A 26,475-nucleotide genomic window follows, 5' to 3' on the forward strand; every position below is an offset into this window, starting at 1 on the left:
AAACTCACCCGAGCCCTCGGGGCTCCAAACCAAATATGCACACGACCTCAAAAACATCCTACGGACTTATCCGTGCGATCAAATCGCCAAAATAACATCAAAAACAATGAATCAAACCTCAAATCACAAGTTTTTCCTCAAACCTCATAACTTTCAAATCTAGAGTTTTAAGTCCAAAACACGTCAAACGACGTCCGATTTCAACCAAACTTCACAAAAAGCGCTTAAACCATATATAAGACTTGTACCGGGCGCCAGAATCAAAATACGGGCCCGATACCCTAGTCTTTTAATCAAATTTCATTTTCATTTTCCTTAATCATTTCCAGAAAACAATTTCACACAAAAATTCATTTCTGGGGCTTGGGACCACGGAATTCGATTCCGGGCATACGCCCAAGTCCCATATTTTCCTGCGGACCCTCCGGGACCGTCAAATCACGGGTCCGGGTCCGTTTACCCAAAATGTTGACCGAAGTCAAATTTATTCAATTTAATATCAAAATTTAGCATTTTTCACACATAATTCATATTTAAGCTTTCCGGCTACGCGCCCGGACGCGCATGCAAATCGAGGCAACCCTAAATGAGGTTTTTAAGGCCTCGGAAGTACAGAATGGGTAAGAAAACAGGTGATGACCCTTTGGGTCGTCACATGATGAGAACACTCAAGCGCCCATTAAGTGAGCCGAAGCGCTCAACACGTTTTGAGCCTCGCTTCTGGGCTTAAGCGCGCTTTAAGTGCACCTTGATAACATTCTCGTTGCAGTAAGGCATGATCTTACTGAAAACTAACCATCGCCATTTCTGTCAATTGCAGGATATCCCTTTGATTTGTACATAAAGTAAAAGGCTTAAGGAGTTGTAGCAGTGCATTCACTCTACTGATCGCCCGGTCATTGATTCTCCTTCTAAACTGGAAAATCCAGTTCCCACCACTTAGGCATTCTGCACTAGAGCTCCTTCAATCTAATCATATACCCTTCGGTCTGGTATATATTTTCTATCCGTTTATTGATCTTTTTTTTCATTTGTTTAAACACATTTTTTCTCTTTTTACATCGCCTATTTTTATATGACCTTGTCCAAGAATTCCTTGCATAGACTTTTCAATATGTTTCTAAACTGTGACTCCATGAGTTGGACTAACTGGTTTAGTCCACCAGTCATGTTCTTTACCATATTTACATCTGATCACTCTTTTCAACAAGTATTCTCTATCTTGAAAGCGATTCAAATTTGAGATTTTATTGTGTGGTCGCAACTAGTAAAGTTGCTGCCACATGACCAGGAGGTCATGGGTTCGAGCGGTTGAAACAGCCTCTTGTAGAAATGCAGGGTAAGGCTGCATACAATAGACCTTTGTGGTACGACCCTTTCCCGAACCCCGCGTATAGCGGGAGCTTAGTGCACCGGACTGCCCTATTGTGTGGTCTCAAATCACTTACTCCAAGAACGCCTTGTCTTTTGCTATTCATTGTTGTTTGCCATCTCATGAGGTGTCCGGATTGCCTTCCCAAAGGAAAACCCAACCTTCTTATCAGTAATCTCCTGACCAGATAATATGTATAAATTATTGCAGATCCTTCAGTGATAATCAATAGTACTCTAGATGGGTTTTTTCCAGCCTGTAGAGGTTTAAGGCAAGGGGATCCTATTACCATTTTCCTATTTTCGCTAGTTATTGGAAGTTTCAGCAGATTGGTGTTTAAAGCAATGGAATTATCATGGATTAGGGATTCAGGGTAAGTGCTTTGGAGCATAGAAACATCAAGGTTACCCATGTTTTATATGCAGACAACACACTCATTATGTGTGATGCAGATGAAGTACAGATGAAGAACCTAACGGTAATTTTGTTCCTTTTTGAGGAAATTGCAGTATTGCGGATCAATCTCAGGAAGAGTTATATACTCTCTGCCAATGATGTTGCAAACTCCAAGAAAAGATGAAAAGTGAAATTACTTAGGCAAGAACTGACGGTCATACAACATTTGAGTTATATACTTTCATGAACATTATACTTTACAAGCTTGACTGGTGTTCCTCTTATATCTGTGTCCTTCAGTGGATCTTTGCGCTTTCTATCACCATCAGTAGGCAATTTATCTGTACAAAAGTAAGCAGCAGAGACTGGTTTGTCCAATGAATCTTCCATTTCCTCATCGCCAATGTATTTGCCTTCCCTACGCTCTCTCTCTTTAGCAGTCCAGCATTCGGGCTTAGATTCAGGGAGACAACAGTCTGGCAATGAATTACAAATTGCCGCTTTGGCATGGAACTTCAGTTTGTCGTGATCAAACACCCAGAGACCTTGGTCTTCCAGGATAAAAAGCCATTCTGTGGATATAGGCAACGTATCTTAGAAGACACAAACATGGCAATGAAGAGTTAAGTATAATAGTAGTATGTTATCTACAAGGTAGGTTTGCTATTGATTTTGAAAAGCACAAAATATGTGACTTAGCCAGTAGAAAAGCAAAACCAAAAAGATCCAAAGTATTCAAATGACTAGCAAAACCAGATAAAAGACGTACTTATGAGAGCTTTGGGTGTCGTAAATTTTGGATTCCTCAGGTTCTCTTCTGTTCCAGCTCGGGTAGAGACCCATTTAAGTAATTTGCTGGGTAGCTGAGACTCGGAGAAAGCATTTACATAAGCAAGCACCCTATCTTGATCACATATTTCCCTAGAGCCAGCAATTCCCAGATTTATTAGCACAGAGAAAAAGTTATCAAGCTTATTTCAAATTTTAGAGCAGCAATTTTCCGTACCTAGCAAACTGTATGGCGTTATCAGCTACTAAGGACCATAGTAGAGCCAAGTTCCTGAAGTGGGATTCTGGTAGCTGAAACCATCTGCTAGAACTTAGAAATGAATTATCAATCAGTATCACAGCATCATACAATAGTTTCTGTAGAATAACTGCATCTTCAGAACTCTGCTGCAACAACAAATATTGAGAGAAAAAAAAAAGAACTTGTCAGCCTTAAAGAAATCCATCTTAAGCTGCATATTTAAATTTCCATTAGCACGAGATATCCTTAAAACAAGTATCACACATACAAACAGATCGAGGAGTACAGCACAGCATGGAAGTTTTTGGGCCACCGCACATGCTATCCACTCTTAAATCTTTGCGATAATGAAGGTTGTCATGAATACGTACCAATAAGGTAGTGACCACCAGCCTTTTCTCCAACAGAATTCTGAGAAGCAGATCTACAAATAAAACTCAAATCAATCATGAATCAAGTCCAAAATTGTCAATGCAAAGCGTCACATACATGCCTTGGCTTAAGCGAAGCAAGCAAAAAAAGCAGTTAATTCGGTTTACTAAGGTTATCATGCAATGCAGTCAAAAGCTCAAAATAAATAACCATATGAAATGCCAAGGAATCTAGTAATAGGAGGTTCAAATACTCTCCCCTCCCTTGCTCTCTCTCGGGTCACCAAGATTCAAACAGATGCTCATTTATGGCATTGTAGGATAAGTGATGCTGGAAGATCAAGAATGATACATTTGCCAATATTGGTTTTCCGGAAGCACACAACTGCTTTTCTTCAGGTATCCTCCCGAACATCATTATTCTGCTGTTTAATTTTCCCGCTCAGGTACAAAGTTCCCTCTGAAAATGCACCCTATTATGATGATGCGTACAGCTTAATAGATAGCTAAGAGTAGCAATTCCAGCGCATGTAACTATTGAGATTTCATGGAAAGAATATTGCATCAGTAGATAGAGAACTTCATGAATATGGAGCCACAAATAAAGAAAATTGGACTAGTGTGTTTAGATGGTGGGATTAATTAGAAAAAAAAATCATTTTGCACATGGAAGATTTAAATAGAGAATGCATTGCTCGGAAACAAATCGCAATTCAAAGGAAATGGACTTCCAGGAAATGAACTCTTCAAAGAATACCTAGAATATGTCAAATAAAATTCCAAGAGTAGCTGAACCTTACTTCACATGCAGCAGCTTCTTTTCACAAACCATCAACCAAACTCCAAAAAAAGCCTAAAGAAAGTAAAACGGTGATGGCAAGAATATTGAACAACCTCAACCAAGTCACAACAACACAAGTACAAAAATATTAAAGGTTCCTTCAACTATAGTCATAAACAACCAACTTAACTCGCAGCGTAGAAGCACATCAAAGTTTATATCCATAAATTCCAGCTTTACCAGCAAAAGAAATATAAGTGGGACTACCAATTAACTCAGTAAATATACTTCCATAGGTAAGCACGATTTTACAAAATTGACCATTCACATGCAATGAGAACACGTTGATCCTTATATACTGGACCCCAAGGCTAGCTAACTCCTAACGGCTTCATACTAGAAATGAAAGTCTAAGGGTGTACACCCAATGGGTTATAAAGTAAAGGGATTAGTGATAAGCAAAATTGATAGAAGGTTGTCCTCAACACAATGGTTTTCTTCTCTTTCAGGGAGTGAGTTAATCGATTTGTTCTCAACATTGCAGCAACAGCTACAGTTAATTGGTTCTTCAATTGATTGGTGAAAAAAAGGAGTTTAGTATGGAACAGTAAACAAAAATACAAGAACAATGATATTTAATTATTTATATGATGCAGACAACATGACATAATATCATAAAGACCCATATATACAGAAAGTTTGAAAGACATTACAAAGAAAGTTCTATACGTTAATATTATTCGGTTCTTGTTATTAGACAGTCTAAGCATATTAAGTGGATCAATTTTAGTGAGCCAAATGACACAATTATCCTCATAAATCCCCACAAGAAGGTATGCTTGACCTGCTACTATGTTGCCATTACTGTCCATCTTGTTACATAATTTGATTTACTTTTTTTATGCTTTATGACTGGTCAGGATAGCAAGGTGATGTTACTATACAAGAATTACACATTAACAGTAAGGGGAAAAAACAATAAGCTACACTGCATATTCAAGTAATGAAACTTGGCCTCTTTCAAGGGGAAAAAAGAAGAAGCAAGAACTCACCTAAGTGTTCAAAATTTTGGAACTGCTTGAGAGTCTGAATTGCCCAATTTCGCGCATCATTTTGGACGTCCTCATTTACAAACCCCATATTAAACTTCATAGACAAATTAAGCAAGAACACCTCACATATTACGATTCCAGCTAAATCCCTGATCCCATGCCTTATATTTCGACCCTCATGAACCTCAACACTCAAAATTGGAAAGAAAACCCCTAAATTCTCGTCAAATTTAGCACACTCAACCCGATCAATTGTCCAAACCCCAACTAATTCCTCAAAATAGAGAATATTCTCATCAAACTCGTTCAAGATGTCGCTATCACCTAAACATATACATATATAACCAACAATTTTCTCTACCAAGTCCCTAATTTCACCATTCAAGCACAACCCATTACGCGAAAACTCGCATATTACATCATACAAAACGTACAGTACAGGGGCAAGCAAAGCAATCTTTTTCAACCCGTTACATGGACCCGAGCAAGAAATTAGCAAGTGAAACAAGTCTTTAGCGACAACGATTTTGCTAAAACCAGCTGATTTTGAGGTGTGAAAAGTTACAGCAGAGTAAAACCAAGTAATTTCAAGAGGCGGGTCGGGCATTGTTTGTATCAAACGAAAGAAAATGAACTGAAAATTTGAGAAATCAGAACTTCCATTTCTGTAAGAGGCCAAGAAGTGATTGATTGATTCTGTTAACATGGGCTCGAAGCCCTTTGTTGTTGATAGGCACATTTCTGGATGAATTTTGGTGGGGTTTAGGGTTTAACGGTAACCTGAAAACCCTAGGTGTAAAAAGAGTTGATGGAGGTGGGAATTAGGGGGAAAGGGAAGTTTTGGGGTCTATTTGTAACGGACATCTTTTTGAATTTGATTTCGTACCATTTTGATTGGATTTTTCAAAAGAAAAAACTAGGACTATATTGGATGGAAAGTGGAAAAATAAAGAGAAATTTTCATAAAGCTCTATCTTTTTAGTAGTAATTAGCCATCTATAGATACCATTTGCTATATTACGGAATATAGACACCTTTTCTGTGGTTATAAAATGTATTTGAAGTATTTGAGCTATTGTATTCATGAATAAAGTAGCAAAAATAGACGTGAATCAGGGAAGTCCAGCTAATCAATTGTTGTATTCGAGTGTATTCGACTGTATTCATGGAGTAAACATGGGATTACAGCTGGACAGATTATTGTATTCGACTATATTCGATTGTATTCACGGCGTGAAATAGGGGATTACATTGTTTTTAAAACGGAAAGTGAATCAATTAACATAGTAGACTCCTAATATAACTCAACAAACTCAATTATAACACACAAATTTTGTATTTTTCAGTTATAAAAAAAGATTCTCAACCGCAAAATACAATGAAATAGATAGAATACAGAGGAATACATTGAAATACAATGAGAAAAAAAGACATTGAATACAATGAAATACATGGAATACAACGAGATACATTGAATTACAATGGAAAAAAAGATAGTGAATACAATGAAATACATAGAAATACAGCGAGATACATTGAAATGCTCTTAAAAAAAAGGTAACAGAATCTTCAAATTGCTCAACCCAAACTTCAGACTCCGACGACCCATCGGATTCCGACCATGATTCCATAAGCAATTTGAATGTATCTCGCTGTATTTGAAGATTCTTTACACTCTGTTTGACTTTGATAAGGACATCACTTGATTGCTTGCTACCGTGATTTGTGTGGTAAGCAAATAATGAAATCTACGATTAAGAATTTTGGCGGTCCAATTAAAACCAAACAATCCTTCAATCGGGTGAACTCTAACGTAGCTGAAACTACCACCACAGACGAAGGTCCCAGAAGAATTCAAAACATAGAAAAAGTCGAAACCTATTATTCTTGTCTTGATTCAAGAATCCAACCAAAACCAAAGATGTAACCCACCAAAATTCTCAAAGGCCAATCACACCAAAGGCTTCAAATTTCTAAAACCACCAAATTGCAATAAAATCTTAGGGAACTTGCGGTGAATAGCAGGATAAGCCTCATATGTTGTGACTATCAAAATCAAAGCTTAAAGAAGAGAGATTTTAGGATCAGAAACTTTAGACAAAGAGGTTTTTGAACTGGGTTTCTCTCAACCAGATGCGGGAGCTGGAGCAATTTTTGAAGTGGGCTTTGCACAAATCCGGTGGAAGGAGGAGGAGATCGGAAATTTTAATGGGATGGGGAAGAGAATGAGATGTATCAAAGTAGAGAGAGAAAGAAAATAGTGTAACCGATTAGCGTATTTAGTGGCTTAGGGCTAGGAGATAACCAAAATTAAATATTTTGCTATAAACCTTAAAAGGTATCTATAGAATATAATTTTTTTTAAATGGTATTTATTTAAAATAAATATGGTGTTAACCTTTGCTATAGGAGGTAAAAATTCCAAAAATAAATTAATACGTGACTCATACTTTGTAAGAGCATGTTTGGAAAACCACCTAAGAATTGGATTTGGATGTGATTGGGGTGCAACTGCACAATTTGGTATGTTTGGCTTGGTCAAGTAATTAGTTGGTCAGCATGAAATTTGGTCACTCTTCAATTCTCTAGGAGGAGGAGGTGAGAATTGGTGGTAGTTACACTGTGTAATTACAATGTAACTTTTTAATTTCTTTCCTTTTTCTTTTTATTTTAATTTATTTTCTTTGTAACTTTTTATGTCCATTATTTTATTCTCTTTTGATTTAAATTTTTGATTTTATTTTTTACTTTTTAATCTCTTTTTTTAGTTTTTATTTTGCGTTTGCGTTATTATTCTAGTTTTTGAAATTACACCACCTAATATTAGAAATAATGAGTCATTATCCCACTTGTGCGATTTCACTAGGTAGTTGTTGTTGTTGTTGAGTCATTAACGAACTCGCATATAATGAGTGATGTCATTAAATTAAATTTCGTTGTTGAATAAGGTTATAAACTTATTATGTTTCCTAATGTTAAGTTGTATTGGAACTTATTTTTATTATGTTGGAATTTGACAATGTAAAACTCTTTCTTTTTTTTTTTGGATTTTGAAATTGTGTTATATTTTGTTATTTCACATTGTATGTTGTTCATTGTTTAGTTAGAAACTTAGAATTGATAGATTAGTTTTGTCAAATATTTGAATAATGTATGATATTATATTTATAAATATTAATTTATTTTATCAAACATGCATTACATGATGTTATTACAACAAGTATATTTTTAGTTTTAGAAATAATTAAACTAAATATTATTAATTTGAAAAATATGTATCAATTGTGTCACGACCCGAATTTTCCACCCTCGGGAATCGCGATGGCGCCTACTAGTGAAAGCTAGGCAAGCCAATTATTCCAGTTATTTAACCTTTTTCGCTTTTTTTAATCCCTTAACAATTGTGAATAAACATTATATAAACAGCGGAAATAATAAAGCGGAAGAATGAAATGTAACAATTTAATAATAATACTGATACTAATCCATAAACATAAGCTACCCAGAACTGGTGTCACAATCTCACGGACTATCTAAGAATACTACAAATAGGGGTCCGAAAAATAAATACAACGCTATTTCTGAAGTACATAAAAGAAACAGTATGGAAAGATAGAAGGAGACGCCAAGGACTGCAGACGCCTGCAGGACTACCTCGGATCTCCGTCACTGGACTGAAGGCAGCAACCTCACTGTGGTCCAAAAGCTACAGCACCGGGATCTGCACACAGTGCAGAGTGTAGTATCAGCACAACCGACCTCATGTGATGGTAAGTGTCTAGCCTAACCTCGACGAAGTAGTGACGAGGCTAGGACAAGACTACCAATTAAACCTGTGCAGTTATATCACATACAGCAAGTAATATTGACATAAACTAGCAGTTAAAGATGGGAAGGGGAAACATATTGCGGGGAAATATCAAGTAACAACAGAATTCCAATAGATAAATGTAAAGAACACTATAAATGAATTATCAGCAAGAATCAGGAAATCAAAGACAAGTGCATGGCATCACCCTTCGTGCTTTACACTCTCTCACAAATATCATGCACGGCATCACCCTTCGTGCTTTACACTCTTCCTCACCCAAGCAACAATCACAAAGCAATTTGGGCAAGGGAATCAATAACATCACCATAAAATCAAGTAACCACAGAAAACCAATAAATAAACGTAAAGAACATCATAACTCAATTGTCACACCTCCTTTTTTACACACCACCCCGAAGGATAGTATATAAGGGAGTTTTTCCAATTTAAGTGACATTATTCGAAATGGAATTATTTATTTATCAGAGTCGCCACTTGGGATAGTTTATTTGGTGTCCCAAGTCACCGGTTTATTTTAAATCCCAAATCGAGGAAATTTCGACTTTACTTTTGAAGTCTGCGAACCAGAAATTCTGAATAAGGAATTCTGTTAACCCGAGGGAAGGTGTTAGGCACCCCCGGATTCCATGGTTCTAGCACGGCCGCTTAAACTATTATAATTGGCCCATTATCTGATTTTAATACATATTTTAGCCTATGGTGTATTTTAACTTATTAACCGCTTTTAAATTATTTTTTAGGAAGATTCAACGTTATCTAAAATATGTTTTGAACCACGTCACATGAAATGCACCCGCGGTCCACGACATGTTTTGTCTAACGTTGTTGAGATTTGGATTTGGGTCACATGAAATGCACACCCGAGTTTAGGAAAGTAACATTATCAAAATAACGCGCCTAAAGCAACTACGCGTTTTTAACTTTGCGAGGACCATGAAAATTTGCTAAATGGCACGCCTCGAAGTCTAAGGATTTTAAAAGAAATAATTAAGGGAGGGCCACGCATTTGAGATTTTATTTGGCGCGGCGCACCTCAATTCTATTTTAAAGGGTATTCAAACTAAAATTCGGAGGGCCATAACCATTTGTGTTATCTACTACGGCTCACCTCCACTAGTTAAAAGTCTGATTAATCAATACTAAATGTAATTAAAGATTTTATTTAAACTAACTAGGATGGATTATATGAGGGAAAACTAATTCATTGCATAAAAAGGCCTGAGCCAACACAAGAGGATTGGTGGCCCAACAAAGAAATGGCCCGGCTCTGATTTAAAGAAGCCTTCAGAACTGGGCCTCAAAAACAGGACCAAATTCAAAGCCCCTGCAGCTGCTGAGTCAAAACCCAACATCGAATCCCTACTGCATATCCGGCACCCAATGAATCAAAGGAGCTTGAGTAAACTCTAACGATTGAATCAGCACATTGTAATAAAGTAAATGCAGTATTTTGAAATTTCAGCGCCCTAAAGACATGTTGTATATCCTTTTGAAACATTTTTAATAGAAATAGACACCTGGGATTCGAACCTGCTAAGTAGTCAATCTCATACCACACTCAATACTTATCCAACTTAAATATGCAATGCTCATAAAACATGTAATTTCCTGCTCGAATTATCATTCCCAAAACTATGCAAACTCAGAACCAAGTTCGAAAAAAAAACAGGAAGAAGAACTCAAAACAATGTAATCATGCTACATAATAATCATGAACTAGAATTCAGACATTTAACTTAAACGAATTTGAACCAAACCATCATGATATGCCCTACTGATTTAAACCTATATTAAAGAAGCATTCACATCCTTTTGAGGTCCAAATACAAAAATTCTTCGACTTAATTACAGAACAACATGATTAACTAAAAGCCTAAAACATACTTTGAAGATGAACATAAGAGTACCAACACAATAGAATAGACAACTCATGAAAGAGCTTAAATTATCACTAAGACAAAGAAAAAACTCTATTTGAACAAAGACTGATATTCAACAAAGTTGAGATTCATTCTCAGATCTTCTATTCTTGTTACATGTTTTCGGATTTGAACTCCATATGCCACTTAAAAGAGCCAAGGAAATACCTGGAAGTGAAAAAGGTAAGAAAAATGAAGTATCATCAGGTGCAGCAGTAGAAATCAGCAGTAAAACAACCAGCAAAACAACTCCAAACCCTAGAAGTGATGTATAACAGCTCAGTATATCAAATTCAACCAAATACAGCCCAGTAAAACCTTAAACCAAACTTTGACGACCAAGTTTAAACCATTTCACACTCGGATGAGTTAAAATAGTTTCAGAAGTTGGAAAGAAATCAAAATCACTGAAAATTCAATGAAACAATAACTTTTTCTCCAATTCTCAGCCGTTTTCCTTTTGTTCTGGATTTTTCTCTTCCCAAATTTGAATTGAGCTTTCCTTAGCAATGCCTTTATAGGCAAGTTATTAGGGCAGCCTTAAAGTGTTCAGTTTTGCATTTGAGCCCTTTGTGAATTTTCATTTTTGCTCAAAAGTCCTTGAATTACTGACTTGCTTGCCAAGCAAGTCTGTTTTTAGCTTCTAAGAAGCTTCTTCAGGTGGTTATTGCAAGATTCCCTAACTGAATTACCCAAATTACCCCTTAGTTACCTTGTTTTTACACTTATGGAAAATCCCCTGGGCCAAAACAAACCGAGCTTCTTTTGAATCAGGCCACAAATGACTCAACAGACCCAAAGCTGATTTTAAACTAGTCCAATGAGTATTCAAAGCTCAATTTCTGGCCCAAACCTTACCAAAGCTAATTAACAATATAAGAAGCAACCAATTGATCATTTTCTGACTATTAAATCGCCACTTATGAAAAACAAAAGACAAAAGATCAAAATTAACAAAATTAACATAACAGAATTGACCCTAAGTTTGTTTGATATAACTAAACAAAATTACTAACAAGTTCATGCCATCTAATTTTACTAAATGGTCAAATGAAACAAAAACAAGCAGAATGAGAAAGAGAAAAAAAGGAGACGAGGAAAAGAGAACAAAAATAAAGAAACGAGAGGAAGAGAACAGAAATACCCAAAGCATATAGGCGGATGGTTGGTTTGAACAGACCTCCAGTACCCTCCGATTTTGACCGGAATAGGTTTTAATCATGTGTTCTCAAATGAAAACACACGCGTAAAACCCCTTCCGGCTTCAAATCTTCAACACGACCACTGATTTACGTTTTAGAAACTTAGGGCTCAGAGCTTCGATTTAAAATTCGAAAGGTTCTGAATGGTTTTGAAGCAGACGGAGTGGGTATTTGGAATGAGTGAGGCTTGGGGGTTATTTGGTGTTAGTTTGGGGTTGAACAGAGGTGGCGCCGCCACCGAAGAACATCGTGGCGGCGCTAAGGTTTCTGAAATTCGAGGCGTTCTAGGAGGATTTGAGAGGAGGTGTTTGGAGATTTGGGATGGGGAGGTGGAGAGGGTTCAGGGGTGTATTTTTTGGTGGTGATTCGTGGTGGTGGTGGTGATTCGTGGTGGCGCCACCACCGGTGGCGGGTTGAAATAAGGGCGTACAGTTATATACTAGGGGGTGGGCGAGTTGAGGTCCGTTGGATCAACAAAACATCGACGGCTCAAATTTGTTCTAAATCAAACGGGGTCGTTTGGGCTGGGCGGAAGTGGACTGGGTATTTAATAGATTTGGCCCGGTTTGGGGGTTTGGACGGGTGCAAGGGTTTGGGGCTTGGCGATTTGGCCCACTAAATCAGCCTTGCTTATTTTCCTTTCTTTTTCCTTTTATTTCTTCTTTTCTTTTCCTTTTCAAATTAAAATAAAACCAAAATTAACTCTTAAAACTAAATTAATTTACTAAAATAAGCTAATTATCCTTCATAGAATTTATAAAAATTAATTAAGTCCTAAATTAAGAGAAAACTATAACAATTCGAAAATTAAAGAGTAAAAATGCAAAAAAAGATGAACTATTTTTGTTGTTTTCTTTCATTTTTTGTAATATTAATTAACTAATTATCCTAAAAATAGAAAATTGGATCCTAAATGCAAATGCAATGTATTTTTGTATCGTTTCATGAATTACATAAATTAAACATGCACACAAAAATGCAAACAAACACAAAATCATGCAATAATTCCTAAAAATTAAATAATTAAAAGAAAAATCCTAATTTTGAGAATTCTGTAGGAGTAATTCATGTGAGGCAAAAATTACGTGCTCACAGCTGCCCCTCTTTGCTCGGAGATTCGAAGGGTTTCCAGACAAAGATAAAATGAGCAATTATGAGGGATGTTTGCCTGCTTGGCACTCCATGAGAAGCATTTTTTGAAAAGTGTCTGACCGAACCTTTCTTCAGAGGTTGCCTACATATCCTTGGCTATAAAGGAATCAGGTCAGTGTAGTTCTGGAAGTTTTGGTAGCTGGGACTACCAGGAGCTGTGATTTCACTGCTGCTGCTACTGCTATTGCTTGCTGACTTCCTTATTACACCAAAAGGAAAATCAAAAGCTAAGCTAGCTAGGCCTATCAACTACGAGTTACAAGATTCCTATCTATAAATCTCTTGAAGCTTGATCTCGAGTCTTAGCTGATTTTGCTGTGGAATCCGATCTGAACCTTGATGCTCGCAAGTTGCAGGTGCTGTTTCTTTCTTCAGCATTTGGATCAAAGCGGGACATGCGACGCTTGGGACTACAATCATATCTTGAGCAGTCCGCAGCTTTCTCCGCTTCTGCATTTTGAGTTCACTTCTTTTTATTTTTCTTCTTTTTTCTATATTCTGGATTGAGACTCATTCTTTGATCATCTTGAACCCTGTGCCTCGAGGTAAAACCTGCTCAGACATCAAAACAAACAAACAAACGAAATTTTTTCTGCCCCAGTTTTCACTAGGAAAATTTTGTGAGTTATTTGTAACTAAGATCTAAACTATATATTTTTTTTTGAAAGCAATAAAATAAGGATTTGTGTCTTTAAAAGGAAAAAGCGACTAGGGAATGGATGCCCTATGTCTAAAATCTCAACTAGGGAATGGAGGCCCTATGTTGGCAAAAAGGCAATTAGGGAATGGAGGCCCTATGTCTAAAAATCTCAACTAGGGATTGGAGCCCTAATGTTGGCAAAAAGGTGACTAGGGAATGAAGACCCTATGTCTAAAATCTCAACTCAGGGATTGAGCCCTAATGTTGGCAAAAAGGCGACTAGGGAATGGAGGCCCTATGTCTAAAATCTCAACTCAGGGATTGGAGCCCTAATGTTGGTAAAAAGGCGACTAGGGAATGGAGGCCCTATGTCTAAAAACTCAACTCAGGATTGGAGCCCTAATGTTGGTAAAAGGCGACTAGGGAATGGAGGCCCTATGTCTAAAAGCTCAACTCATCGATTGGAGCCCTAATATTAGTAAAAGGCGACTAGGGAATGGAGGCCCTATGTCTAAAAACTCAACTCAGGGATTGGAGCCCTAATGTTGGTAAAAAGGCGACTAGGGAATGGAGGCCCTATGTCTAAAAACTCAACTCAGGGATTGGAGCCCTAATGTTGGCAAAAGGCGACTAGGGATGTTGGCAAAAGGCGACTAGGGAATGGAGGCCCTATGTCTAAAAACTCAACTCAGGGATTGGAGCCCTAATGTTGGTAAAAGGCGACTAGGGAATGGAAGCCCTATGTCTAAAAAGCTCAACTCAGGGAGTGGAGCCCTAATGTTGGCAAGAAAAAAGGCGACTAGGGAATGGAGGCCCTATGTCTAAAAACTCAACTCAGGGATTGGAGCCCTAATGTTGGTAAAAAAAAGGTGACTAGGGAATGGAGGCCCTATGTCTAAAAACTCAACTCAGGGATTGGAGCCCTAATGTTGGTAAAAAAAAGGTGACTAGGGAATGGAGGCCCTATGTCTAAAAACTCAAATCAGGGATTGGAGCCCTAATGTTGGTAAAAGGCGACTAGGGAATGGAGGCCCTATGTTTAAAACTCAACTCAGGGATTGGAGCCCTAATGTTGGTAAAAAGGCGACTAGGAAATGGAGGCCCTATGTCTAAAATCACAACTCAGGGATTGGTGCCCTAATGTTGGTAAAACAAAGTTGACTAGGGAATGGAGGCCCTATGTCTAAAAACTCAACTCAGGGATTGGAGCCCTAATGTTGGCAAAAGGCGACTAGGGAATGGAGGCCCTATGTCTAAAAAGCTCAACTCAGGGATTGGAGCCCTAATGTTGGCAAAAGGCGACTAGGGAATGGGGGTCCTATGTCTAAAAAGCTTAACTCAGGGATTGGAGCCCTAATGTTGGCAGAAGCGTAAAAGATTGAGGTTGGGAATCTAGGCTATCATTTTGTTTGGATTTTCTTCTTTTTCTTTTTTTTACTTTCCTTTTTCATTTCATTTTATTCCAATAAAATACATGAAATAAATTTGGAGGAAAACTTCCCTTTTGGGTTGATTGTTACTGCGAAGCTGTTTCTAGCTTTTGCGCAGCTTTTCTTTTGGGTGCACCTGCATTTGCATGGTTGTCTTGGGCTGCACCTGTTTCAACTTCAAACAAAGAGCAATTGTCAGTTTGAAACGGTGGTTGGTTTTGTGGCCTTGATTGTTTCGATCACTCGATCTCGGCTTGAACCTTTGTTGAGAGCCTCTGCTGCTTGCTGGTTTTCTGAAGATTGATCTCTCTCTCAAACCGAGGGACTCAACTTTTAAGACTTCATCACGGCTCGCCCGCGTGGGGCTTCGACCCTTTCACTTTATTCTACCTTTAGGGCTTTTGCCTTTGGTTTTCGTTTCTTTTTCAATAACTTTGAATTCAGAGCATCAGCCATCATGGCCAATTGGGATCGACTTGATGCACCCGCTGAGGCTGGGTACTTTTCTTCGGGCTTGGCTTTTGTTAGGCAACACCCTGTAAACTAATCTTGCCACCTTTTCTTTGTATTAGTTTCGGAAACAGAGTTAGACCGAAAGGGACTCAAGGAAAAGTAAACAAAAGGCAAGAAAAAATGAATTTGAAGAGAAGCGTCCCTTTCGGGAAAGAAGGAAGGACTTATCTGGGGTGCATGCAGGCTTCAATAGACATGACATGCTTCTTGGACTGGATGCCCGACCCGCACAAACTTTTCCAACTTCTCATAACCTCATTGTGACCCACATTTTCAAATCGAGAAACCGGGCCAGGACTCCAATAGTGGTAAGGGGTGTCTTCTTTTCGATCGACGACGCCCTTTGTGGGTTTTCGCCAATTGACCTCTCTCATTTCTCTTCTCATTGTCGCCTAATAGTGCTCTTTACGAGTTTTTACTAACCAGGCTCTCTCATTTCCAATTTATCTGCTTACCGTCGTCTTATGGTGCCCGTAGGTTTTCACCGATAAGACTCTTTCATTTTATTTCTCTCATTTTGATTGTATCAGATCCAAGCAGCTGTGTTCTCTAATTCCGACGCCTTTGGCTGATTGATCAGAAGGACTTTGACAAGGTTCGGGTAAAAAGAGAATTGGATCGCATTACAACTTTGGAATCGTTCGGGCGGGATCATCGCCGAACCATTATATCATCTGCCACAGTTTCACTTTTTGGGGAAAACAGGATTTTTATTTTGTTGTGACTGAACCCTAGAGAGAGGCTGCCTACGTATCCTTTCGGAATCAAGTCGAACGTAGTTCAGGAAAAACATTTTTTTTGTTTTTCTGTTTTGCTTTGTTTTCTTTTTTTTTCTTTCTTTTGTTTTGATTTTTTATTTTATTTTATTTTCTGTTTTGTTTTTTAATAACACTTTCGGGTTTCAAAGAGGGTAGTCAAAGAAGAGTGACCGGCTCAAAGGGTTGGCAAGAGGTGGATAGTGTTTGGGTAGGGAGAATGAAAGCCTTCGTCATCCCAATCAGATAATATCATCGCTGCGGAAAGCCTAAACATAGTACCTCTTTACTGCGTCCACATTCACAGCTGCTTCGGGATCATTTCCTTCGACATCTCCCAAGTACAATGCTCCTCTGGGCAATATCTTTCTGATGATATACGGGCCTTTCCAATTAGGAGCGAACTTTCCTTTCGCTTCCTGGTGATGGGGAAGAATGCGCCTTAACACGAGTTGCCCCACTTCGAAATTCCTGGGACGCGCTTTCTTGTTGTAAGCACGGGCCATTCTTTGTTGGTACAACTGCCGGTGGCAGACCGTAGCTATTCGCTTTTCATCAATTAGGGTCAACTGTTCTTGACGGGTCTTGACCCACTCACTGTCTTCAATTTGAGCTTCGACAATGATCCGGAGAGAGGGGATTTCAACTTCCGCGGGTATCACAGCTTTAGTCCCATAGACCAGGAGGTATGGGGTTGCTCCTACTGATGTGCGCACCGTAGCGCGATATCCAAGTAATGCAAAAGGCAACTTTTCATGCCACTGCCTGGAGCTCTGAATCATCTTTCTCAAAATCTTCTTGAGGTCAATGGCTTTAGGCCGATAAGGAGTAGAGTTCCTATGCGTTATTTTGAATTGTTCGCATATTTCCTCCATCAAACGACTATTCAGGTTTGCAGCATTATCTGTGATGATAGTTGCAGGGATACCAAATCGACAGATAAGATTGGAGTGCACGAAATCTACCACAGCCTTCTTGGTGACAGATTTGAGAGTGATGGCTTCAACCCATTTCGTGAAGTAGTCAATGGTAACCAGTATGAATCTGTGCCCATTTGAGGCTTTCGACTCGATTGGCCCAATGACGTCCATGCCCCAAGCAACAAATGGCCACGGTGCTGACATGGGATGCAGTTCTATGGGCGGTGCATGAATCAACTCACCTGCACCTGGCACTGATGGCACTTCCGGACATAGCTGAAACAGTCCTTTTCCATGGTTATCCAGTAATAGCCTGCTCGGAGGATTTTCTTTGCTAAAACATACCCGTTCATGTGGGGTCTGCATACTCCTGCATGCACTTCATGCATGATTCTTCCAGCCTCTTCTGCGTCAACACATCTTAACAAGTTGAGATCCGGAGTTCTTTTGTACAAGACATCACCACTTAAAAAGAAACCACTCGCGTGCCATCTAATGGTTCTCTTTTGGTCCCCACTAGCCTGCTCGGAGTATTCTTGCGTTTTTAGAAATCTTTTGATGTCATGGTACCATGGTTGGGTATTTGGTTCTGCTTCAACTTTATTACAATAACCATGCCTTTCCCGGACTTGGACTTCCAAGGGATCTATGTGAGCGTTGCCTGGATACGGCAGCATTGAGGCCAAAGTAGCAAGTGCGTCGGCCAATTTGTTGTGACAACGAGGGATGTACCTGAACTCTATTGACTTGAGTCGCTTGCTAAGGTCTTCCACATGCTGCTTGTAAGGGATAAGCTTAACATCTCGGGTTTCCCATTCTCCCTGGGCTTGCCGAATAATCAGATCGGAGACTCCCATGATCAACAACTCTTCGACGTCCTGGTCGATTGCCATGTTTATACCCCTGATGCAGGCTTCATACTCGGCAGTATTGTTTGTGCAAAAAAACCGAAGCCGGGCTGTGGCTGGGTAATGTTGTCCAGTAGGTGAGATCAAGACTGCCTCAATTCCCACACCTTTTGCATTTACCGCCCCATCAAAGAACATCTTCCAAGCAGTAGTATCCTCGGATATTGCCTCGACTGAGTTTACCTCTTCATCTGGTAAGTAAGTGTTCAAAGGTTGGTACTCATCATCAACCGGGTTTTCAGCCAAATGACCCGCCAACGCCTGGGCTTTCATTGTCGTGCGAGTGACGTAGACTATGTCAAATTCAGTGAGCAGGATCTGCCACTTCGCTAACCTTCCCGTGGGCATTGGTTTCTGGAATATGTATTTCAAAGGATCCAACCTGGTTATAAGGTAAGTGGTGTAGGCTTGCAGATAATGTCTCAACTTCTGAGCGACCCAAGTTAAGGCACAGCAGGTTCTTTCCAACAGAGTATACTTAGCTTCACAGCTGGTAAACTTCTTGCTCAGATAGTAGATTGCCTGCTCTTTCTTTCCGGTTGCACCATGTTGCCCGAGGACACAGCCAAAAGAGTTTTCCAAGACTGTCAGGTACAAGAACAGAGGCCTCCCTGGTTCAGGTGGGACCAAGACCGGTAGATTGGACAGATACTCTTTGATTGCCTCCTTTACCTTTCTTGACTTGGTTCATTCGATTGAACTTGCAGTTTCTGGTTTCATGGATGTTAAATTGTTTCCTTTAGCATATTTGGCATAAACCGTGTACCATTGATTGTTTTCCTTAAATAATTTCCATGTACTTACCTCTTTTGTGCTACTTTGAAAGGTTTAATTAGAAATTTCTTTCCTCAACTAATTTCTACCCGTTGGAATCAGAATCCCTTAACCAAAGGGAGATTGATTTCAATGATTTCTTTACCTTTCTTACTGGTTCTCTTTGCACTATAAAAGGGATTGCACTTCTGCACTTTAAACAGACCTAACTTTACATCTACACTCCCAATCGAACACTTTTGCATCTATACTTCAAGTTCAATACCTCGAACTTCTTACTTTCAACTCACACATTTACCTTACTAATTTGAATTCAACACTCTACGTTGCTTGAGACCTTTTGGAACTGCTATGCTTGCAACTTGGCTTTTCAAAGAATATTGTTTTCTTACTTGTTTTCCTTTGAAACTGGTATGTCTTTTATTTAATTTTCTGCCTCACCCCTATGTGTTTACTTTACAGTTTTAGCATCCTTGTTTACTTTACTGCTTATGTTCAGGGATTTGTGCTAATTATGCTCCTTCCTTGCCTTTTCTATTGTGAATCCCTACCCCTATTCCCTTCTATGTGTTTGAGATAAGGTTCTTGGCCTGGTAGTACCCTAATTACTGCCCAGGCCATAACCTGATCCACAATGGATCCTAACTCCTAAATTGGCTAACAGGCTGGTCAGGGGTGTGCCAGCATTCCCAATGGCTGGGCATGACCACCAGCCTGCCATGGCTCTCCCTGATTCCCCCTCTATGCACTTACACTTATTTTTAGACCCTTAAGTTCTGCCCCTCTCTTATGAGCCTTGCTTTGGGACCTTGAGTTCCCTCTGAACTTGGACATCTGAGGGCTAGCATTTCCACACTTCACTATGATCTTAATTCTGCAATGTGTTTGGGGTGTAAGCACTGCCCGGAGCCCTTTGAGACTCTTGGGAACTTTGACACATCCCAAATGTGAGAAAGGCTTTTGGAAATCTGATCCTAGAAGTTGGTTTATCTCTTATTGTTGGACTTTGAGTCTGAATTAGGCCGTTTGGATGTAGCTGGAGCTTCTGATGTAATTTTACTTTTCTTTTCTGATTCATTTGGGTCTGTAATAATTTGTAATAACAATTGGGGATGGCTAGTGGAAAGGGATGGGTATGAATGCATGCCAAGGGTAGAAAACTTGCCTATAGGTTATTTATAATTTCCGCATTCTGCATTTTTAAAACTCATGCCTACAAGTTTTCCTGCATCTTAGAACTCATGCCTATAAATTCTGCACTTCTGCATCTTAGAAATTATGCCTATAAGTTCTGCATATAAAAATCATGATCTTAGGTTTCTACACATCTGCATCGTAGAAATTATGCCTTAAGTTTTTCTGCATTCTGCGTTTTAGAAATTATGTCCGTAAGTTCTGCATATAGAAATCATGATCTTAGGTTTCTGCACTTCTGCATATAAATGCCATTAGGCAAACAATCATAGCTTTAATAAATAACCAACTTCACTCTAGATACCATGCCTATAGGACTCTTGCATTTATGTAATCGTTTAAAACCAATTACGCTTAGAAATCATGCCTGTAGGAATAATCAACTGAACCAACTTCGTCTATTTCATCTACGAGTCTAAAATCAGTCATAAGGTTGTCAAAATCTGCAGATCATTCGTTTATATAACCAGCAACCTTTTCCCTAAAATAAGTACGCTCTATTAGATGTCATGCCTATAGGTCTCACTTAGGCAAACTATTAGGTAATTAATTGCGTCAGTTTTGATAAACTACATCTAGACAAGGCCTAATTCGGACTTCTTATCTGAAAATATGTAATAAATCAGCCACCCCTTTACGTAAATTTAATTAAAAACCTAACCAGTACTTGAAGTCATGTTGTATTTGCTCTTTTAAGTAAGGAGCCCTGTGTGAGCCTTAATTGCTATTTGTTTCCCCTAACTGTTTATGTGTTTTTGCTTGTCGCCTAGACTTTTATCCTTTTGAAATTTTGAAAAGCCCCAAATCCCCTCCCTTTAGGACTAGTAGTGTCAATGCCTCCGGTACTGATAGGATTGGGACAGGTAATAGCATCCATTATGTAACGATACTATCCCGCGCTTTAATACCTTAACGGGGTGGGAATGGTAGATATGGATATGATGACCGGTGCGATAGTACCTCATGTAGCCCCTCTTTAAGGAGTGATTACTGGGTATTGCATTGATGTGATCCATATTAATCATAAACCTAGGACCCCCTCCCTTTTACTTGCTTTCGTCTATCTCTTTTAAATTGTCTAAATCTTTCATAAAATTTCTGCCCTCTTTACCTTTCCCCAAGTTTCAATTTATTTGCAATGTTGTATGCGAATCCCTCCTACTTGAGCCCTTAATTGCTTACTTGATTATGTGAAGTCACAATTATAGCATGGACGGGCTCAGTGCTCCATACGGGGGAAATGAAAGCAGAATTCGTTCGGATCCTCCCACATGTTCAATCTTTTTTTAGCGGTTTCCCCAGAGATCTTTATCATTAATGCAACCTTCATTTTGCTCATTCATGGAGTTGTATTTAGTACCTCTAAGAAATATGATTATCCACCGTTAGTCAGTAATGTGGGTTGGCTTGGATTACTTAGTGTTGCGCGCCTAGGAGGGCAGCGCGCTTTGGGATGCGGAGGAGCTATTATTGTCCAGCTCCCTAACCTAAAGCGGCACCGGGTTTGGACCGCAGGGAACCGTAGCATGGGGGGACGTCTAATCCTTTTGCCGCCGCAAGGCTGGCTNTTCTGAATTAGGCCGTTTGGATGTAGCTGTAGCTTCTGATGTAATTTTACTTTTCTTTTCTGATTCATTTGGGTCTGTACTAATTTGTAATAACAATTGGGAATGGCTAGTGGAAAGGGATGGGGATGAATGCATGCCAAGGGTAGAAAACTTGCCTATAGGTTATTTATAATTTCCGCATTCTGTATTTTTAAAACTCATGCCTACAAGTTTTCCTGCATCTTAGAACTCATGCCTATAAATTCTGCACTTCTGCATCTTAGAAATTATGCATATAAGTTCTGCATATAGAAATCATGATCTTAGGTTTCTGCACATCTGCATCGTAGAAATTATGCCTTAAGTTTTTCTGCATTCTGCGTTTTAGAAATTATGTCTGTAAGTTTTGCATATAGAAATCATGATCTTAGGTTTCTGCACTTCTGCATATACATGCCATTAGGCAAACAATCATAGGTTTAATAAATAACCAATTTCACTCTAGATACCATGCCTATAAGACTCTTGCATTTATGTAATCGTTTAAAACCAATTACACTTAGAAATCATGCCTGTAGGAATAATCGACTGAACCAGCTTCGTCTATTTCATCTACGAGTCTAAAATCAGTCATAAGGTCGTCAAAATCTGCAGATCTTTCATTTATATAACCAGCAACCTTTTCCCTAAAATTAGTATGCTCTATTAGATGTCATGCCTATAGGTCTCACTTAGGCAAACTATTAGGTAATTAATTGCGTCAATTTTGATAAACTACATCCAGACAAGGCCTATTTCGGACTTCTTATCTGAAAATATGTAATAAATCAGCCACCCCCTTTACGTAAATTTCATTAAAGACCTATCCAGTACTTGAAGTAATGCTGTATTTGCTCTTTTAAGTGAGGAGCCCTGTGTGAGCCTTAATTGCTATTTGTTTCCCCTAACTGTTTATGTGTTTTTGCTTGTCGCCTAGACTTTTATCCTTTTGAAATTCCGAAAAGCCCCATATCCCCTCCCTTTAGGACTAGTAGTCTCAATTCCTCCGGGACTGATAGGATTGGGACGGGTAATAGCATGCATTACGTAACGATACTATCCCGCGCTTTAATACCTTAACGGGGTGGGAAGGGTAGATATGGATATGATGACCGGTGCGATAATACCTTATGTAGCCCCTCTTTAAGGAGTGATTACTAGGTATTGCATTGACGTGATCCATATTAATCATAAATCTAGGACCCCCTCCCTTTTACTTGCTTTCGTCTATCTCTTTTAAATTATCTAAATCTTTCATAAAATTTCTGCCCTCTTTACCTTTCCTCAAGTTTTAATTTATTTGCAATGTGGTATGCGAATCCCTCCTACTTGAGCCCTTAATTGCTTACTTGATTCTGTGAAGTCACAATTATAGCATGGCCGGGAACCACACTAGTGGATCTTGGGGGATGCCTAACACCTTACCCCCGAGATAATTTCAAAGCCCTTACCCATTCTCTGGTTCTTCTTCTTTTTATTTCCTTCTTAGTGTCCTAATGCACTCAATCATTAGGTGGCGACTCTTCTAAATCTCAAACCTAATTCCCAAAAGGAAAAGAGTTGTTCGCCCAAATATCGTAAATCCGATTTCGCCTTTAGAAAAAGGGGGCATCGACCATGAAAGCTTTAAAGCAAAAGAAAAACATATTTGATTTTTTTTTGTTTCTCTGATTTCTTTTGGAATTTTCAAAAAAAAATGCTCTAAAAGAAGAAAGGAATTGTTTTTTTTTTTGAGTTTTTGGATTTTTAATTTTTCTTTTATTTTTGAAAGAAAGACTTCTAAAAATTCCTTTTCTTTTGATTGGAACTTTGGGAATTTCAAAAGTAAAAAAAAATATTTTTGTTTGAATTTTCATTTGTTTTCCTACTTTTTCTAAAGAAGAAAAAAATATTTTTGGATTTTGGATTCTGCATCTTAATTTTCGAAAGAGGGACTTTTTTTAAGAAAAATATTTTGAATTTCTGAGCTTTTATTTACTTACAAAAGTACTTCTAAAGAAAAGCAAAATATTTTTTGGACTCAATTTTTTTTCATTTTTTTTTATTGACATTTATGAAAGAAAGACATCCAAGGAGCATTTTTTTGGTTTTTTGTTCCCGATTTTCTTTTTTGGATTTTTTGGAAAAATACTTCAAAATGAAGGAAACCCGTATTTTGGATTTTGATTTTTATTGATTTTTCCTTTTTTCGTATGAAAGACATTAGAAAGAAGGAAAGAGTTTAAAAACTACTTTTTTTTTTAATTTTCTAAGGAAAGATTTTTAAAGAATGAACTAAAGGAAAATATTTTTGGATTTTTTGAAAATTGGGGTCGGAACCGATGAGGTTTGCCTACGTATCTCACATCCGGTGAGAATCAGACCCGCGTAGTTCGGTCAGCTTTGACGGAACACGGGAAACATGACACTTGAAAATTTTGGCTCATTTTGAAATGACTTTTCTTTTTTCAGAATTTCGGCAGAGTTTCAGAATTTTCTAAATACCTACCTCTCATTTTTTTTTATTTTCTTTTTTTTTCCCTTTTATTTTTTTGATTTTCTTTCCCTATTCTAGAAGCCGATCAACATGCAAGCCGAAACAAGCAGATGCCCAAGTAGCACGTAAGATGCATCAGGATGGTCTTTTCATTTCGGGTACACCTGTCCTAGACAGACCCAACCCCTGCGTTGAGTTTCCAAAGTCAAATGCACGTGATGCAAATAAATGTTCCTACTAGGGATCCGGTATGAGGTTTTGTTATACTAGGTTTAAAACCTGGGTATATTGTTCTAGACCTGGCTTACCCGAGCGGACAGATCGAGCCGAGGGGGGGCAGCGTACCGGGAATACAGAAGTTTCACCGGCTTTGCAAGTTGTCCAAACCTCATTCCAAAATTGGGATAAGACCCTAACAGAAAAGAAGTTACACGAATTGCACACTTCCCAAATGATTTAGAAGACTCAGAGAGAAGAGGGTTTCGTAGCAAGTTATATACAGTCCAAAGAATATCAAAGCGGTAAAAGCGGCATTTAGCACATTAGGCTCAACATGAAAAAATCAGATAAAACAAGCCAACTATAACAATTATTCTAAGCTCGAATTCTTAAACCCTGAACCGAAGTTCTGGGTTTGGATCCCCAGCAGAGTCGCCAGAGCTGCCACACCTCCTTTTTTACACACCACCCCGAAGGATAGTATATAAGGGGGTTTTTCCAATTTAAGTGACATTATTCGAAATGGGATTATTTATTTATCAGAGTCGCCACTTGGGATAGTTTATTTGGTGTCCCAAGTCTCCAGTTTATTTTAAATCCCAAATCGAGGAAATTTCGACTTTCCTTTTGAAGTCTGTGAACTAGAAATTCTGAATAAGGAATTCTATTAACCCGAGGGAAGGTGTTAGGCACCCCCGGATTCCGTGGTTCTAGCACGGTCGCTAAAACTATTATAATTGGCCCATTATCTAATTTTAATACATGTTTTAGCCTATGGTGTATTTTAACTTATTAACCGCGTTTAAATTATTTTTTAGGAAGATTCAACGTTATCTAAAACACTCTTGAACCACGTCACATGAAATGCACCCGCGGTCCACGACACGTTTTGTCTAATGTTGTTGAGATTTGGATTTGGGTCACATGTGCACACCGAGTTTAGGAAAGTAACATTATTAAAATAACGCGCCTAAAGCAACTATGCGTTTTTAACTTTGCGAGGGCCATGCTCGATGGCACCCCTCGAAGTCTAAGGATTTTAAAAGAAATAATTAAGGGAGGGCCATGCATTTGAGATTTTATTTGGCGCGGCGCACCTCAATTCCATTTTAAAGGGTATTCAAACTAAAATTCGGAGGACCATAACCATTTGTGTTATCTACTACGGCTCACCTCCACTAGTTAAAAGTCTGATTAATCAATACTAAATGTAATTAAAGGTTTTATTTAAACTAACTAGGATGGCTTATATGAGGGAAAACTAATTCATTGCATAAAAAGGCCTGAGCCAACACAAGAGGATTGGTGGCCCAACAAAGAAATGGCCCGGCTCTGATTTAAAGAAGCCTTCAGAACCGGGCCTCAAAAACAGGCCCAAATTCAAAGCCCCTGCAGCTGCTGAGTCAAAACCCAACATCGAATCCCTACTGCATATCCGGCACCCAATGAATCAAAGGAGCTTGAGTAAACTCTAACGATTGAATCAGCACATTGTAATAAATTAAATGCAGTATTTTGAAATTTCAGCGCCCTAAAGACATGCTATATATCCTTTTGAAATATTTTTATTAGAAATAGACACCTGGGATTCGAACCTGCTAAGTAGTCAATCTCATACCACACTCAACACTTATCCAACTTAAATATGCAATGCTCATAAAACATGTAATTTCCTGCTCGAATTATCATTCCCAAAACTATGCAAACTCATAACCAAGTTCTAAAAAAAACAGGAAGAAGAACTCAAAATAATGTAATCATGCTACATACTAATCATGAACTAGAATTCAGACATATAACTTAAACGAATTTGAACCAAACCATCATGATATGCCCTACTGATTTAAACCTATACTAAAGAAGCATTCACATCCTTTTGAGGTCCAAATACAAAAATTCTTCGACTTAATTACAGAACAACATGATTAACTAGAAGCCTAAAACATACTTTGA

At 38.5% G+C, this 26,475-nt stretch overlaps 1 protein-coding gene across 2 annotated transcripts; it reads right to left on the minus strand.

The window, feature by feature from the left end:
* Positions 1-1,883: 1,883 nt before the first annotated feature.
* Positions 1,884-5,900, minus strand: LOC109214430. 2 transcript variants are annotated; one of them, XM_019378347.1, is made up of 5 exons: positions 5,003-5,900; positions 3,170-3,222; positions 2,775-2,941; positions 2,538-2,689; positions 1,884-2,340 (listed from the first exon to the last, which is right to left on the minus strand). In XM_019378347.1, the coding sequence occupies exons 1-5, from the start codon at positions 5,739-5,741 to the stop codon at positions 2,000-2,002; spliced, it is 1,452 nt and encodes a 483-aa protein (XP_019233892.1). In that variant the 5' UTR covers positions 5,742-5,900; the 3' UTR covers positions 1,884-1,999. The 2 variants fall into 2 exon arrangements, with proteins under 2 accessions (XP_019233892.1, XP_019233891.1); XM_019378346.1 differs by having other exon boundaries at positions 2,775-2,944; positions 5,003-5,899.
* Between the last annotated feature and the right edge of the window lie 20,575 nt (positions 5,901-26,475).

Source organism: Nicotiana attenuata, unplaced genomic scaffold, assembly GCF_001879085.1.
Source record: "Nicotiana attenuata strain UT unplaced genomic scaffold, NIATTr2, whole genome shotgun sequence".
NCBI lineage: Eukaryota > Viridiplantae > Streptophyta > Magnoliopsida > Solanales > Solanaceae > Nicotiana > Nicotiana attenuata.

Bases quoted from the DNA above. Each gene is read 5' to 3' on its own strand.
- LOC109214430 (XM_019378346.1), bottom strand. From the start codon at position 5,741: ATGTGCCTATCAACAACAAAGGGCTTCGAGCCCATGTTAACAGAATCA. The intron at 3,223-5,002 runs GTGAGTTCTTGC...TTTTATTTGTAG, and splicing joins CCAAAATTTTGAACACTTAG to ATCTGCTTCTCAGAATTCTG. The intron at 2,945-3,169 runs GTACGTATTCAT...TTGTTGTTGCAG, and splicing joins TGGTGGTCACTACCTTATTG to CAGAGTTCTGAAGATGCAGT.